General features: G+C 32.5%; 1 protein-coding gene across 1 annotated transcript; it reads left to right on the forward strand.

The window, feature by feature from the left end:
• The first annotated feature begins 223 nt into the window (after nt 1-223).
• On the forward strand, nt 224-17,487 carry LOC148943372 (uncharacterized). The gene is made up of 3 exons (XM_089101112.1): nt 224-247; nt 16,375-16,694; nt 17,451-17,487. The coding sequence occupies exons 1-3, from the start codon at nt 224-226 to the stop codon at nt 17,485-17,487; spliced, it is 381 nt and encodes a 126-aa protein (XP_088957238.1).
• Nucleotides 17,488-18,980: the final 1,493 nt, after the last annotated feature.

Consider the following 18,980-nt stretch of genomic DNA (forward strand, 5'->3'; position numbering starts at 1 on the left):
ATTTCATTCTATAGTGATCCTGTAATAAATTTCAGTTTTAAATCAATAAGCTGAGAAAGATTTTTAGAGGTTTATTCTCTTCTCTATTACGTTACAGCATAGCAAATAGGGATGATTCTGTAGTAAATTTGATTCTATAGTTTTTATGTATAATAATTTTTTTTTTAATCAATAAACTGAGAAATTTGTTTCGGGGTTTGTTGACATCTTGATACTTTACAGCATGGCAACTAGTGATAATCTTGAGGTAAATTTTATTCTATAGTGATTCTGTACTAAGTTTTTGTTTTGACTCAATAAACTGAGAAGGATGTTTAGGGGTTTGTTGACTTCTTTAAACATTACAGCCTTCCAAGGAGGGATGTTTATTTTGTTAATTTGATTCTATAGTGATTCTGTAGTAAATTTTATTTTTTAATCTATAAACCGATACCTAAGCTTAGAGGTCTGTTGACCTTTTGATTAGTGACAGTATGGGCATTAGTTATGATTCTTAAATAAATTTTTTTTACTTATGATTCTGTATTAACTTTTTTTTTTTAATCGATAAAATTGGATATATGTTCATAGGTCTTTCGTCATATTTATAAATTACATATTGTCACAGAGATTTTAGTTTTAATTAAATTTGACTATATATTAATTATTAATAAATAGTTTGTTTTTAAACTATGAAATTTGAATGACTATTATATTTCTTTTTACTTCTATATAAGGTAAATTATTGAACATCTTTATGATTCGTCATTAATTTTTATTCTATGTTGAGTCTGTAACAAATTTTGGTTTTTACTAAGTACAACATGAATGGTTTTCTTTTGTTTGTAGATTTATTTATATCTTACACCGTGGTAAATAGAGATATTCCTGTTTTCAATTTGATAATATACTGATCCTGTTGCAAATTTTGAGTTTGAATCAGTAAACCGATAAGTACGTTGAGAGGTCTATCGACTTCTTGCAATGGGACAGTCCGGTAAATATTTTTGAGTCTATAGTAAATATGTTTATATTATGATTCTTTAGTAAATTTTGGATTTTATTAAATAAACTTAGAAGAAGGTTAAGAGGTTTGTCAACATCTTGATACGATACAGCGTGGCACATAGGAATGATTCTGAATTAAATTTGATTCTATATGGATTCTTTTGTAAATTTTATTGTTGAATCAATAAAATCATAAATAGGTTCAGGGGCTTTTTTACATCTTGATAATTTACAGCCTTGCACATATTGAAGAATCTTTATTAAATTTGTTTCTAGATTGATTGTTTAGTAAATTATTTATTTTAATAATTGAATTAAAAATTGCATTAATATACTTGTCAAAATCTCGTTCCTTTGCAGCGCAGAAACAAGGGAAGATTCGGTAGTTAATTTGTTTATACTTTGATTACTTCTTCAGTTTTTTTTTTAAATTGATAAACTGATAAATTGGTTTAGTGGTTTTTTGACCAATTGATATACTAAAGCATGTCAAATGGGGATGATTCTACATTAAATGTGCCTCAAGGATGGTTCTTTATCAAGTGTAGGTTCTGAGTCAATAAACTGATAAGTAAGTTTTTGGGTTTGTAAACACCTTTAATTGTTACTCCATTGCAGAGAGGGACAATCTTTTATTAAATTTTATTCTATACTGATCATGTTATAAGTTTTGCGATTGAATCAGTAAACCTAGAAGTCCGTTTAGAGGTCTATCGACTTCTTGCAATGTGACTGCCCGGCAGACAGGGGTGACTCTATAGTAAATATTATTCTATAATGATTTTGTTGTAAATTTTTGTTTTGAATCAATAAACTTAGAAGAATTTTTATAGTTTCTTCGACATCTTGATATGTTATTGCTTGGCAAATATGGATGATTCTTTAGTAAATCTGAGTCTATATTGATTTTTTTTTAAATTTTAATTTTGAATCAATAAACTGAGAAGTCCTGTTAGAGGTTTGTAGACTTCTTTAAGCGTTACAGCATGGCAGAGAGGGATGAATTGTTAATAAATTTAATTCTATATTGATTCTGTAGTAATTTTTAATTTTGAATCTATAAACTGATTAGTACGTTTAGAGGTATGTAGACTTCATGATATATTAGAGCAAGCCAAATAGGGATGAGTATGTAGTAAATTTGATTCTATATGGATTTTCTAGCAACTTTTGGTTTTGAACATATAAACTAAAAATGATGTTTAGAGTTTTGTTGGCTTATTGATACCTTACAGCGTTGCAAATAGTGATGATCTTTATGTAAGCTTAATTCTATAGGGATCATGTTGTAAATTCAAGTTTTGAATCTATAAACTGAGTAGTCCGTTTAGAGATCTGTCTACTTCTTGATACGCGACTGTACATAAGACAGGTTTGAATCCATAGTAAATATTATTCGATAATGATTATTTTGCAAATTTTGTTTTTTATTCAATAAACTTAGAAGGATGTTTATAGGTTTGTCAACATCTTTATATGTTACTGCATGGCAAATAGGGATGATTCTGTAGTAAATTTGATTCTATAGTGATTTCGTAGTAAATTTTAGTTTTGAATCAATAAACTGAGAAGTGCAATTAGATGTCTGTCGACTTCTTGATATGTTACAGTATGGCAGATAGGGATGAATCTATAGTAAATTTGATTCTATGTGGATCCTTTAGCAATTTTTGGTTTTTACTCAATAAACTGATAAGTATGTTAAGGGGTTTGTTGACATCTTCATGTTACAGCATGGCAAATAGGGATGATTCTGTAGTAAATTTGATTCTATAGGGATTCTGTAGTAAATTTTGGTTTTGAATCAATAAACTCAGAAGGATGTTTAGGTTCTCGTCGACATATTTAAATGTTACAGCCTTGACGATATGGGAGAATCTAATGTAAATTGGATACTTTAGTTATCCTGTAGTAATTTAAATTAATTAATAATTGAATTGTAAATTACGTTAAGAGATTTTTCAAAATATCTACAAGTGGCAGCATGGCAAATAGGGATTAATCTGTTGTAAATTTGATTCTATAGTGATTCTGTATTAAGTTTTGGTTTTGAATTAATAAACTGGTAATGATGTTTAGGGATTTGTTGACATCATGAAATGTTACAGCATGGCAAATAGTGATGAGTCTGTATTATACTTATCTAGAGAGTGATTCTGTAGTAAGTTACAGGTTATAATATTAGAACCAAGAAATACAATTATTTGGCTTTTAACCTTTTTTAACATGGCTTTAAAGCAATGATTTGTGAATCTATAAACACTAGTAGTTTATATAGGTCTTTTAGAAAGTTTTGTTTTTGACTCAATAAACTGAGAAGGATGTTTAGAGGTTTGTTGACATCTTGATATGTTAGGGCGTCGCAAGTAGGGATATTCCTTTAGTAAATTTTAAACTGTACTGGTCCTGTTGTAACTTCTAGTTTTGAATCAATAAACCAAGAAGGCAGTTTAGAGGTTTGTCGACGTCTTGAAACGTTACTGCATGGCAGATAGGTTGGACTCTATAGTAATTATTTGTATATAATGATTCTGTAGTAAATTGTGTATTTTTTTAAATAAACTAATAAGGATGTGAATATAGGTTTCGACATTTTTATATGTTACTGCATGTCAAATATGGATGATTCTGCAGTAAATTTGATTCTATAGGGATTCTGTAGTAAATTTTGGTTTTGAATCAATAAACTCAGAAGGATGTTCAGAGGCTTGTAGAAATATTGATATTTTACAGCCTTTCAAATAGGGAATATTCTGTAGTAAATGTGTTTATATTTTGATTGTTTAGTAAATTTTATTTTTTAATAATTGAATTTATAATTGCATTTATAGACTTGTCTAAATATTGTTCCGTTGCAGCGCATAAACTAGGTCTGAGTCGTTATTAAATTTTATTATTCTGTGATTCCTTCTTATAATTTGGTTTTGAATTGTTCAACTGTTAAATAGTGGTAGTGTTGTTTAGACATCTTGATATACTACAGCTGGGCAAATAGAGATGATTCTGTAGTAAATTTGATTCTATAGTGATTCTGTAGTAAGTTTTGGTTTTGAATCAATAAACTGAGAAGGATGTTTAGGGGTTTGTTGACATCTTGATATGTTACAGCATGGCAAATAGGGATGATTCTGTAGTAAATTTGATTCTATAGTGATAAAGTAGTAAATTTTAGTTTTGAATCAATAAACTGAAAAGTACGTTTAGAGGTTTGTCGACCTCTTGATACGTTACAGCAATGCAAATAGGGATGATTCTGTAGTAAATTTGATTCTATAGTGGATAAGTTATAAATTTTAGCTTTTAATAAATAAACTAAAAACTACGTTAAGAGACTTTTCAACTTTTTGATACGTTACAGCGTAGTAAATAGGGATAAATCTTTAGTAAATTTGATTCTACTGTGATTCCTTAGTAATTTTTAGTTTTGAATTGATAAACTGAGAAAGATGTTTAGTGATTTGTTGACATTTTGAAATGCTACTGCATGTCAAATAGTGATGAATCTGTTTTAAATTTGATTATATAGTGATTATGTAATAAATTTTATCTTTGAATCAATAAACTGAGAAATACGTTTAGATGTTTATCTTCCTCTTTATACGTTACAGCATAGCAAATAGGGATGATTCTTTAGTAAATTTGATTCTATTGTGTTTCTGTAGTAAATTTTTGTTTTGAATAAATAAACTGATAAAGATGTTTATTGGTTTGTCGACATCTTGATATATTACATCCTGGCATATAGGGATAATTCTTTATTAAATTTTATTCTATAGTGATTCTGTAGTAATTTTTGGTTTTGTATCAATAAACTGAGAAGGATGTTTAGGGGTTTGTTGACATCTTGATATGTTACAGCTTGCAAATAGGGATGATTCTGTATTAAATTTGATTATATATTAAATATCATTTTTGTATCAATAAACTGAGAAGTAAGCTTATAGGACTGTCGACATTTTGATACGTGACAGTATTGGAAATAGGGATGATTCTGAAATAAATTTGATTTAATAATGATTCTTTAGTAAATTTTTGTTTTGAATCAATAAACTGAGAAAGATGTTTAGAGGTTTGTTGACTTCTTTATACATTACTTCTTTTTAGATAGATGTTAATTTCTAGTTAATTTGACTATATGGGGATTATTAAGTAAGTTTTAGATTTGAATATATGAACATAGTTGTACTTGTATTGTTCTGTCGACTTCTATATAAGTTACAGTAAGCAAAATATTGTTGATTCTGTAGTAAATTTTATTCTATTGTGATTTTGTAGCAAATTTTGGTTTTGACTCAATAAACCTAGAAGGAGGTTTAGAGGTTTGTCGATTTTTTGATACCTTACTGCGAGGTAACTATGGACATTCTTTTTGTCAACTTTATTTTATAGTTTACCTGTTGTAAATACTGGGTTTGAATCAGTAAAACGAGAAGTACGTTTAGAGTTTTATAGACTTCTTGAAACGTGACTGTCCTGCAGACAGGGGTGACTCTATAGTAAATTTGATTCTATAATGATTCTGTAGTAAATTTTGGTTTTGAATCAATAAACTTAGAAGGATGTTTAGATGTTTGTCGACATCTTTATATGTTACTTCCTTTCATATATTTAAGAGGCGTCAGTTATTTTGATTTTATTTTGATTCTGTAGTATATTTATTATTTGAATCAATAAAATGAAAAGTAAGTTAATATGTTTTTATACTTCTTATAGCTTTACTTCATTGAAGAGAGGGGTCACTCTTTAATAAATATGATTCTATATTGATTATTTTGTAAGTTTTAGTTTTTAATCAATAAACTGATAAGTACGTTCAGAGTTCTGTTGACATCTTGAAATGTTACAGAATTGGAAATAGGGGTGATTTTGTAGTAAATTTGATTCTATAGTGATTCTGTAGTAATTTTTAGTTTTGAATCAATAAACTGTCAAGGATGTTCAGAGGTTTGTTGACATCTTCATACGTTAAAGTAAGTCAAGTAGAGATACATCTGTAGTAAGTTTTATTCGTTAGTGGTTCTGTTCTATATTTAAAATTTTAATCAATCAACCAAGAAGTAAATTTATATATTTGTCGACATATAGATGCGTTAAAGCATGGCAAATAGGCACGATTCTGAAGTATATTGTATTCCATAGTGAATTTGTATTAAATTTTAAGTTTGAATCAATAAACTGAGAAGGACACTTAGAGGTTTGTGGACATCTTGATACGTTACAGTGTGGCAAATAGGGATGATTATGTAGTAAATTTCATTCTATAGTGATTCTGTAGTAAATTTTGGTTTTAAATCAATAAACTGAGAAGTACGTTTAGAGGTTTGTCGACTTCTTGATACGTTACAGTATAGCATATAGGGTTTTGAATCCTTTAGCTTGATTTTTATGTTTATAAATTTTCTGGGTAGTTGTGTCATTTTGTTTTTGACACATTTATTTATGTATATATTGCGAGTGGGTATGTTCCTGTAGTAAATTTTACACTATTCTGATTCTGTAGTAAGTTTTAGGTATTTATAAAAGAAATAATAAGAACGTTTATAGGTTTGTCGACATTTTGAAGTGTGACAGCAGTGCAAGTAGGGATGATTCTGTAATAAATTTGATTCAATGATGATTTTTTAGCAAATTTTAGTTTTTAATCAATAAACTGAGAATTACGTTTATAGATCTGTTGACATCTTGATACGTTAGGGTAAGAAAAGTAGGGTTGCTTCTGCGGTAAGTCTGTTAATATATTTGATCTGATTAAAATTCAAGTTTTGATTCAATAAACCAATAAGGAAGGTTATAGGTTTGTTGACATATTAAAGCGTTACAGAATGGAAAATACGGATGAATCGTTAATAAATTTAATTCTATAGTGATTCTGTAGTAAGTTTTTATTTTGAATCAATAAACTGATAAGTACGTTTAGAGGTCTGTCGACTTCTTGATATGTTACAGCATGGCAAATAGGGATGATTCTGTAGTAAATTTGATTCTATAGTGATTTTCTAGAAAATTTTGGTTTTGAATCAATAAACTGAAATAAATGTTTAGAGGTTTGTTGACTTATTGATACCTTACAGCGATTCACATAGGGATAAGCTTGTTGTCATCTTGATACTATAGTGAACCTGTTGTAAATTCTTAGTTTGAATCAATAAACCGATATGTCCGTTTAAAGGTTTATTGACTTCTTGATACGTGACAGTCCGGCAGACAGGGGTGAATGTATAGTAAATATTATTCTATATTGATTCTGTTGTAAATTTTTGTTTTTAATCAATAAACTTATAAGAATGTTTATAGATTTGTCAACATCTTTATATGTTACTGCATGGTAAATATGGATGAGTCGTCAGTAAATTTGATACTTTAGTGATTTTTTATTAAATTTTATTTTTGAATAAATAAACTAAAAATTACTTTTATATGTTTGTCTACTTCTTGATACGTTACAGCATGGCAGATAGGGGTGAATCTATAGTAAATTTGATTCTATATTGAACCTTTGGTAAATTTCAGTTTTGATTCAATCAACTAAGAAGGATATTTAGATGTTTGTCGATTTCTTGATATGTTACAGCATGGCAAGTAGGGACGATTCTGTAGTAAATTTGATTCTATAGTGATTTTGTTGTAAGTTTTGGTGTTGAATCAATAAACTCAGAAGTATGTTTAAAGGTTTGTTGACATCTTTATACGTTACTACATGGCAGATAGGGGTGAATCTATAGTAAATTTGATTCTATAGTGATTTTATATTAAATTTTTTTTTTTAATCAATAAACTAAAAATTACGTTTAAATGTTTGTAGACATCTTTACACGTTACATCATAGAAAATAGGGATTATTCTGTTATAAATTTTATTCTATGATTATTACATAGTAAAATTTGTTTTTGAATCAATGTACTGAGAAAGATGTTTAGAGGTTTGTTGAAATCTTGATATGTTTCTGCATGGCTCATAGGGATGATTTTGATTTAAATTTTAAAAAAGTAAGATTCTATGGTGTTTCTGTGGTAATTTTTGGTTTTGAATCAATAAACTGAGAAAGATGTTTAGGGATTTGTTGACATCTTGAAATATTACAGCATGGCAAATAGGGATGATTCTGTTTTAAATTTTATTATATAAAGATTCTGTAATAAATTTTAGTTTTGAATCAATAAACTGAAAAGTATGTTTAGAGGTTTATTGACCTCTTGTTATTTGGCAGCATGGCAACGTTTGATAAATCTGTAATTAAATTTCTTCTATGGGTGGCCCTGAGCATGTGGTGTATGAGTATCGCAAAACTCATAAGTAGTGTTTGATTCGTTTTTACATATGTAAAAACGAATACATGGCAATTAGGTTTGAACCTGAAGTAAATATGACTAACGAGTTGTGCGTAGGCAAGTTTTGTGTCTGTGTATATAAACTCATAAGGTTTGGTAGGTGTTGTTTAACGCATTGAAATACTAAAGCATTTCACATAGGGATGATTCTGCTCCAATTGAATCGGAGTCTGTGGGTGGGGTGTATAGAAGCCACACCCAATGTTCTACTGATTCAATTGAAGGAGCTCGCACGAGAAATAATACACCCTTCTTATCGGAACGCTGACCCTCTTCAAATTCTGTTTCATACTGTAACACCGTGACACCAATCTTTAAATGTGCATTAGCCCGCTCAAAAATATCTATTCCTTTTATTGTCATAGTAAATTGACCATTTAAACAATTAAAATCTACTTTGGGGAACTTTGAACCCTCCCTACCATTAACTGCCATTTCATCCAACTTTTTCCTAGATGCATCTATTCGAAGTGGTCTGTATGCTGCAATTAAAAATGCATACTTGAAACACTGTAGCCTCGTATCGAAAAAGATTCGTTGTATCCCCTTACACCCCTCTAAATCTGAATGATATTTTAATTCAATTGCCCACCCTACCCCATGCCCACCTCTTACATTAAAATCCTTTTTGAATCTACAAATATTAACGTTTAAACTTTCAATAAATAAAACCACAGATCCACTACCCCCCTCGTTATAATTTTCCCACTTACTTTTAATACTATTAGCCCAATTTAGAAAAACCTCCCCATAATTTGATAAATGCGGGTGAATTGCCAACATCTCTGTGTGCAAGTATTTCGAATACATCTCACCCGTATTTTCATTTAAAAAAATATTTTTAGTGCTATTGATGCTTTTAAACTGACCCCCACTCCCCACACCCCCATTTGTTGTTCAAGAATGGCTCGAATCTTCTTAGTATATAAATGTGTAATGTCCGAGGGATCTGTTATTATATCCCAGGACACTAGAGAGTTGAAGGGATCACCGGATTTGGTGCTGTAGACCTTTGTGTGGTGCAAGGCAGAGTTGGACAGAAAAAAATCTGGAAGAGGGGATACTTGTGTTGCTGTTGTTGTATTACTACTAGTACAAGCTATATCCTTAAGCGGAATGGTGGGGGGTGACACAGAATTGTCAATAGCTCCATCCCCAGTTTGTTCAATAACATTGGTATGAGATGGCATGAGGTCCCCTAAGCCTGATAGCACATATTCCAAGGTGTTTGGGGACAATTGATCGAGCCAGCCTGTATTGTCCTGTGTTGGAATTTCGTTATGAGGACCCGGTTCAGATGCACTAGTAACATCTCCTAAATACTCACGCATAAAACTATCTGCCCACTCCGGATCCTCAAGCATGTCAATATCACAGGTTAAGTCGTCCATTTCCCCAAAAACACCATTAAGGAAACCTCTACGCATTCCATATTCTCTAGAACTAATGTAGGTCCATCACTGAACTCCGTTGGTGGTGAACGAATTGGTCCAGTAAATGCTGATGTCTCATCACTCAATGGTGGTGGTGCTATATCATTAATCTGTAGAAAAAAGGTTTTATTTTCTATGTGAAATAAGCATTATTTCATGAATTATCGAGTAGACGCGGCGCATGCACTGCTCACACACACACACACACATACAACAATCATTACGTCGTTATTGAATTTTAAATGTTAATTATAATATATAAAATAACTATAGAGTAGATTAGGTGACAGCACAGCTCACACACACACACACACACACACAAAAATAAATAATTCGTTATTTAATTTTCAATGTTAATTATAATAACTAAATGAATTATAGATTAGATGTGGCGCATTCACCGCTCACACACACATACATACAAAAATCATTACGACGTTATTTAATTATCGGGTCTACATAAAAATAAGTAGCACATGTACAGCAAACACACACTCCTTCAAATTGACTTGGGAAAAAGAATCATTAGCGAGAAATAATATTTGAAAACTCACATTTAAATTTGCAGCTTGCGTGTCGAGAGCTGTAGGGGCCATATCATTCTCGCCTTGCATTGGTCGTGAAGGGCCCGGCAATGTTTGATAGGGAGTGAGCCCCCGATCTTGACTAGATGAGATTGATGCATTATGAGAATCTATCCATTTTCTCTTGAATTTTCTGCCAGGTTGCATAGAGGTTTGTGCAGAGCTGACACTGGCTTGAGAGGCTCCTGGCTGGTCCTGATAACTTGTAATGGAACCAGCATATCTGATGATTGATGGTCTTGCAGCTTGCTTCGATGTGATATCACCCCATCTTGGTCTCTTTTCGGAGGGAGGGTAACTGTATGAATCCACCTCAACATCCCTAAAAAAGAAAAGCTTTTAAAGTAAAATTTTGGAAAATTTGAGTTTGGAGGGAAGGGGGATTTCAAAAACATCTCCCCATAATATAATTTGACCCATAAAGTCAATTCTGATGTTTGTAGTGCTATAACTATTAGCACTTTAGAAATATTTAAAAAGAAAAGCTTTTAAAGTAAAATTTTGGAAAATTTTGAGTTTGGAGGAAGGGGGATTTCAAAAACATCTCCCCATAATATAATTTGACCAATAAAGTCAATTCTGATGTTTGTAGTGCTATAACTATTAGCACTTTAGAAATATTTAAAAAGAAAATCTTTTAAAGTAAAATTCTGGAAAATTTGAGTTTGGAAAGAAGGGGGATTTCAAAAACATCTCCCCATAATATAATTTGACCCATAAAGTCAATTCTTATGTTTATAGTGCTATAACTATTATCACTTTAGAAATATTTAAAAAGAAAAGCTTTTAAATTAAAATTTTGGAAAATTCTGAGTCTGGAGGGAAGGGGGATTTCAAAAACATCTCCCCATAAAATAATTTGACCAATTAAGTCAATTCTGATGTTTGTAGCGCTATAACTATTATCAATTTAGAAATATTTAAAAATAAAATCTTTTAAATTAAAATTTTAAAAATTTTGAGTTTGGAGGGAAGGGTGATTTCAAAAACATTTCCCCGTAAAATAATTTGACCTATTAAGTCAATTATGATGTTTGTAGCGCGATAACTATTATCACTTTATAAATATTTAAAAATAAAAGATTTTAAATTAAAATTTGTAAAATTTTGAGTTTGGAGGGAAGGGGGATTACAAAAAATCTCCCTGTAATATAATTTGACCTATAAAGTCAATTCTGATGATTGTAGTGCTATAACTATTATCACTTTAGAAATATTTAAAAAGAAAAGCTTTTAAAGTAAAATTTGCAAAATTTTGAGTTTGGAGGGAAGGGAGATTTCAAAAACATCTCCCCATAATATAATTTGACCCATAAAGTCAATTCTGATGTTTGTAGTGCTATAACTATTATCACTTTATAAATATTTAAAAAGAAAATCTTTTAAAGTAAAATTTTGGAAAATTTTGAGTTTGGACGGAAGGGGGATTAAAAAAAATCTATCCATAATATAATTTGACCTATAAAGTCAATTCTGATGTTCGTAGTGCTATAACTATTAGCAATTTAGAAATATTTAAAGAGAAAAGCTTTTAAAGTAAAATTTGAAAAATTTTGAGTTTGGAGGGAAGGGGGATTTCAAAAACATCTCCCCATAATATAATTTGACCCATAAAGTCAATTCTGATGTTTGTAGTGCTATAACTATTAGCACTTAAGAAATATTTAAAAAGAAAAGCTTTTAAAGTAAAATTTTGGAAAATTTTGAGTTTGGAGGGAAGGGAGATTTAAAAAAATCTCCCCATAATATAATTTGACATATAAAGTCAATTCTGATGTTCGTAGTGCTATAACTATTAGCACTTTAGAAATATTTAAAGAGAAAAGCTTTTAAAGTAAAATTTGAAAAATTTTGAGTTTGGAGGGAAGGGGGATTTCAAAATCATCCCAGCATAATATAATTTGACATATAAAGTCAATTCTGATGTTTGTAGTGCTATAACTATTAGCACTTTATGATGCCTGCTACTTTTTACAAATCAATATTTTTCTGCTCAAATATTCCTTCGCGCACATGCACTCATCATACTGAACAGCCTTGGGGTCCTAGTATGCTATCTAGGCTGGAATATGCTTTAAAAAATTAATTGCTTAATAGATACATCTTTCAAAATTTCACTTTGAAGGATGAAGATCACAGAAACAGGTTTCAATTCATGACAATGAGCCAAGATATTACCTACTAGGCTTTGGAAAGTACTAAGAATTTTCTCCTAAAATAACATAGTCCAAAATTACCGATGAATAAATTGTAGGTCCCACCTATATTCCCTCCTTAAGTTTAGACCTGAGGTCCGGCGGCTTTACTCACCTTTAATTTGACCCTGAAAAGAATCTATTTGTCAAGGAGACCCTTGCCGCTATCCTTCAACATATGGTATTAATAATTTCAGAGGATTAGACACAGATACTTTTAGACCGGAAACTCTATTTTTGATAATGTGAAAAGCCACATTTTGAACGAAATAACTAAAACTAAGGAATTATGGTCGTAACACAGCAATTAAGGAGTGGGTTTTTGTTTTACATAATAGAAAAAAGCGTGCTTTGCCGTTTCTATCGAATATACTCATTATATTTTAAAGTTTTGTATTGTTGGAGGGGAGGGGGGCTAAGTTCCCCTGAAATTTGAATTTACTGGTAAATTCGTTTTATCTGTAAATAAATAAATAAATTTAATAAGCTGTACTCATATTGACAATTGACGAATCCATTGTTCTAAAAGTTAATAATATGCAGTGTACTATAATCGATGTGTTAAAACATATTGAAAATTGAATTGTAGTGCATGAACATTTTATACAGTTTTTCAAAGACAAATAAAAAAACGGATGTTGAGTTACATAATTTCGTGCGTGCCCCCAAAACATGTTTGACTACTTAATATCATACCAGTTTTTTTAAGAATGTACACGTGAATTCATGACGTACACTCATTGTGCAATTGACAACAAAAAGAGAAAAAAACCTGTTTGCTTTAAATTACATTATTACGACCAAACTCTCAAAACATACTTGACTACATTATACATTGCCAAGTTTAAAAAACCTCGACTTTAGTGTGCCAACTTTTAAAATATTCACGTGTAAATACAGTGTCTCAAGCATGGGTTTTTCTTGCGCAATTCATGTGTATATTTTCATGTAGGTTTTCAATCTATTACACTTTTGACAATATTCTTGTAGGTTTTCCTGTAGGTTCTGGATCAGCACCACTTTTGTTTGTATTTTGAATCTGCAAAAGAAAGCTATTGCCAATACTTACTTTTCGGCTGTAACTCAGGACGCTGACATTAATTCTTTTGGCGAGTTGGTTTATTTTCCGCTTCTGCTGCAGTTTAAAAAGTTTTACCTTTAATTCCCACATACTGGGCTTTTTAGAAAATCGCATCAATATTTTGTTAATTGTGGACAATTTTTTCCAGTATTTTTGCGGAAAAATTCAAACAGCATGCATTGGAATTTCGCAACACTGGAATGAAACTATCCTAGTTTCAAATGGGCTCCAGTTGAAACTATCCTTTGACAAAAAATGGTAAAAAGGGATTAGTGGTCTATCTTGTGCGGAATTTTGTGCCGAAAACAAAGAAATGAAAATCAAGATGACAAACGGGTCTATGATCAGTAAAACTCTTAAAAAAAACTAGAAATAAGAACTAAAATTTTTTTAAGTTAATCTTTTTTAGTTTATCTATATTTTTTAGTTAGGCTATATTATTTTAGTTTTCGTTTCTAGATTTTTTTCGCTTTTTTTCTACGCTGAAGACGCCTTGTTTAAAACGGGCGAAATATTCGTTTGATTGTTTGGTCTCTTCTTTTTAATTGATCTGAGTGGCAGTGGTTTACAGTAAAGAACAAACTTCCAGCCCATAGTAACTGAACAGTATAGTACAAAATGGATATCTAAAAATTTTGGTTGGATGTGTTTCGGAAAATTGTGGGTGTGGAAGGGGTGTTTGTTGCCTACCAATCATTTTCGAGTATTTAAACGGGCACTATCCATTTGAATTTCTAGTCAATTGATCCCTTTTGTAAGTTTCTACGACAACTCTTTCTATTAAAACCTTATATGCCCCTCGGGAATAACTTACAACCCTTGCCACGAGAAATTTAGGGGCCGGGGGAGGGGTTATCATCCTCAAAGACCTTATTCCCAGAACTTTCAACTACATTGAACAAAATTGCTATCTACAAATTTTGATAGGATGTGTTTAGGGAAAAGGTGGGCGTGAGAGGGGGTTAGATGCTCACCAATCACTTTCGAATATTAAAAAGGGCATTAGCCCTTTGAATTTTCAATTTTATGAGCCTTTTTTGAAGTTTCTACAATAACGCTTTTCATAAAAACCTTATATGCCCCAAGAGCATAACTTACAACTCTTTCCCTATGGGCTGTGGGGTAGGGTCCTCCTCAAAAACATAATTTCTATGTGGAAATTAATAGCGCTGAACAAAATGGTTATCTAAAAATTTGGATTGGATGTGTTTCGGTAAATTATGGGCGTGGAAGAGGTGTTAGTTGCGTGGTTGTGATGGGGCGTGATGGGGCGTGATTGTCTCTTACTAGGTTGCCAGTTACCGCTGCAACCCGGATTATTGTAACTTAGTGTATTACAAACTGGAAAAAGCCTATGGCTTTTTCTTAATTGGAATCGTAAGAAACGAACTGGCTAGAACCTACGATTATGACATCATAATATTAAAAGATTAATTATAATCTTATGCTTCAACAAAAGAAAGTCGTAATGGAGATTCCAGGACCGGAAATGTTTCTTATAAGAAAAATAGTATTTCTGACTTTGAATTTAAATTTTCTGTTTGAAAAGTATATGATTTATCAAAACCTTTTTTTATTCAGTTTATGCAAATAGATAGAAATTCGATGCCTAAATTAACATTTTAGAATCAAATTTGTTATTTCTTGATCAATCCGTTTAGTTTGTTGAAACCAACTCAGACCTTTCTAAAAAAGCTTCAGCTTCGTGACATGATGCAACAGTGTAGTTTTATTTGTCAAAGCTTCATCAACAACAAAATAAGTCGTAATAAAGATTCCAGGAAAAGGAAAGTATTTTATAAACTATAGTATTTGTGGTTTTTTGTTTAATTTTACTGTTTGATAAGGATATGATTTATCAAAACGTTTTTTTTTATTCTTTTTATATAAATAGATAGAAATTTTATGCCTAAATAAACATTTTATATTTAAATTTGTAATTTCTTAAGCAATCTGTTAATTTGTTGGTTGGTTAAGATTAGGCATATTGCCCCGTATCCGGACAATTTACCATAAAATAATTTTGCCATCGGTTTTACCTCATTGTTGCACTGAGTCCAGAATTGGCTTGTTTCCTTAACGAGTCAAGGATTTGTCTGTGTTTGCCACGATTTGCATAACTTAGCAGGTTTTGTATCGATTCAGTCCACAATTTGGACTTGTTTGTATCAAGTGCCCGGGGGCTAAAAAGATACAAGAGCTGATTACCGACTGATCACTTTCGATCGTTTAAAATCAACAAGGGATTTTGATTTCCAACCCTGCCCAAGTTTCTTAGATCATTCATTCCGTAAGAAGTAGCTGGAGGAGGAAACAAAAATAAATAACACATAGAAGACGCCTCGCATGTTACTTAGTCAAAACAATGGGCTGATCTCTGACAAGGCCTATCTTCAAAAGTAGGGAGAGGCTAGTGGCCACTTTTCAAGAAAAACGCTGTAAACTTTGTGTCGGACATTTACGATTGTTTGTTGTTGTTTGATTTGGGAAGGGGGGCGGGTGTATAAGTTTGGCAATATTTGAAAAGAAAATGACTTATATAAAATTATGGATAACAAAGAATCATGTAATTCGAGAAATATATAAAATAGAACAGAAAGCGAAAGCTCCTTCCTCCATAGTCCACCTCTTGAAAGCCTGTATAATTCTCTTAAAGGTTGTCCCTGTATATGCTCATACTTGAACGGGATTGCTATAAATATAGCGCTCAATGAACAAACCTCTCTATTTGGATATATTTATAATATAATAATTGTATCTTTTCAGGTCATGCAAGGCTTGCCCTGGGAGTCTCTTGAATGTCTGAAGAACCAGTCAGTAACTCGTGTACCATCTTTAAGCATTTTGAAAATGTTGCTAGATCGACATAAAGCTGAACGAATAAAAGCCCTGAAACTGAATGGAACAGCTGTTGGTTGCAATCCCCAAAAGGCGTATTATGTATTGAACCCAGAGGGAGATCTTAGGAAGGTTCAAGAAAGACTTGAAGGAATCGTGAAAGCTATCTGGGGTGATAATGGAACAATTAACAGCAGGCCTGATTTTGAAACTCCACAGATGAAATTGGAAACCGAAGATTTGTTTGTGTATGTATTGTGTGTATGTTGTGTATGTTTGTGTATGTATTGCTTATTGGTAGTCTTATCCAGGAATAGAATGATAATTCGTGTCTTAGCGTAAAAAAGCGCTAGATGCAAATATCCAACGGAAAGCGAAGGTGGTTCATAAGAGGGAACAAAATTACCGCTAATATCAACTGAGAGAGAGAGTTATTTGAAAATTAAGAAGGCTTCTACTGCCCTAATCAACTTGTCTCAATAAACTGGCATATGGGATCACAATTATGGTTTTGCCAGGTCTTCAAAAATGCTATTAATTTCATGAAGTTACCGCATTACAAAATAAAAAAGTAATAGAATTTGTTGTCTTAAAGCCATGAGTGTAATAATTTTAATTTGGCGCTAAAAGCTACTAACAAGAAAAACTTCTCACTAGTTTTTGAATATCATATGAAAAGCTAAACCAGCCGTGCTAGCTAGCTCACGGATAATCTCCTTTACATGTATAACGCAATTACTTTTCATAAATTAGGCCAAAAAATTATTAATTTAAGGATATATCGAATCTATGTAAAAATTGAAATAGAAAAATTGCGTTTAAGGTTCTAGCAACAGATTATCTTATGATTATGATACTAGGATCAAGACTGTTTAAGACAATCATATAAAGTACAAAATACCATAAAAAAGAAAATAGTGTCTGAATTTTCGCGCCAAAATTGGTGCAAATGAATCTTAGGAGCAAGTTTACCTAGTTTTATTTTTATGTCCTTGGTATTTCAGATTACATAAACGTAGGCAGCACAAAAGCGCTGCCTAAGTTAAGAACGATGTTGGCACTATGCATGATTTATTTCTTTTAGACCAGGGCACTTCGTAAAGAAGGAGTTGTTAGTAGAAGTGACCCTATTGATCCCAACATGACCACGTGGTTTATGGTTTTCTCAGTGAGAATGAAAAAACAGGAATTTTCTCACTTGAAAAACCATGAATTTTGTCACATTTATGTCTGTTTTATGGTTTTTGTCAGTGAGAATTTGAAAAACAGGAACTTTCTCACATTTTTGTATGTTTTTTATGGTTTTTGTCAGTGAGAATTTGAAAAAACAGGAACTTTCTCACTGAGAAAACCATAAACCACGTGGTGCTGTCACGAGTCAGAACACCTGTGCTGTCAACCTCAATCCACCTATCGTGACTCAATAATTCCCCTTAGAAACAACAAATTAATTTCCCCTTTCTTGACAGATCAATCAATCAATGACATCATCTGTCAGACTTTAAAAATTTCCGCCTAGAAACATTTCTCCAGGAATAGATCCATATCATTAATGTCTTTGCCTCGGGAACAGTTCTACTGGTCGAACTCCAAAGGATATTAATAACCACAGGCCATGGAAACAATTAGGCAAGAAACATCTTAGCGATGAATTGTTTTAGCGCGCGAAAAGGTTTCATATTAATTTGAAATGCGTTAGCGCAGAGATGCCAATAACAAAGGAACACGCTGAATTTACGTTTAGGGATTATTTGGGCGAAACCATTTTAGACAGGTTATGGAACTATTTCGGCGAAACAGATAGAGACATTTTAAAAGAAGATTTTGAAGAGATTTTGGAGGAGGTTTTGAGTTTGGTCGTTATAATACACAAGTTTCATTTGAACAGTATTGTGAGGTCCTCTAACCCAACCCCAAAGGGTTCCAATCCTCCTACCCCAACCCCGAAGGAAGCCCCCGGTCCTCAAAAGCCCCCCAAGCTCCCAAAGGCCCTCCACCGGTCCCCAAATGTCCCCCAGGCCCCCAACTGTCCCCCCGGACCCTCAAAGGCCCCCCAAGCTCCCAAAGGGCCACCAGCGCCCCCAAAGGCCCACCCAGACCCCCAAAGGCCATCCCCGGGCCCCCCAAAGGCCCATCGAGCTCCCAAAGGACCAACGGGGTCCCAATGAACCCCAGGCCCCCAACTGCCCCCCCCCGGACCCCCAAAGGCCCTCCCGGCGCCCCAAAGGCCCCCCAGACCCCCAAATGCCATCCCCGGACCCCCAAAGCCAATCCCCCGGTCACCAAACGTCCCCCCTAGCTCCCAAAGGTCCACCGTCCCTCAAGGGACCCACAGACCCTCAAAGGCTCTCCCCGAGCACCCGTCTTTCGTTGATGTGTGTTGTCTGAAACCTATGATTTGGGATGTGTAGTTTGCTACTTCAGGCTTTTCTGAGCTAAGGTTTCCTAGTATTTCCTAGGTGAATGTTGTCTGAAACCAATAGTTTGGGATGAGTAGTTTGCTATTTCAGGCTTTTATGAGCTAGGTTTCTTAG

Source organism: Artemia sp. Qi Xiang Cuo, chromosome 15 (assembly GCF_049724085.1).
Source record: "Artemia sp. Qi Xiang Cuo chromosome 15, ASM4972408v1, whole genome shotgun sequence".
Taxonomy (NCBI): domain Eukaryota; kingdom Metazoa; phylum Arthropoda; class Branchiopoda; order Anostraca; family Artemiidae; genus Artemia; species Artemia sp. Qi Xiang Cuo.

Coding starts and splice junctions, on each gene's coding strand:
- LOC148943372 (XM_089101112.1), top strand. CDS start 224: ATGGCAACTAGTGATAATCTTGAG. Junction 248..16,374: donor CAACTAGTGATAATCTTGAG/GTAAATTTTATT, acceptor GTATCTTTTCAG/GTCATGCAAGGCTTGCCCTG. Junction 16,695..17,450: donor GAAACCGAAGATTTGTTTGT/GTATGTATTGTG, acceptor TTGGTATTTCAG/ATTACATAAACGTAGGCAGC.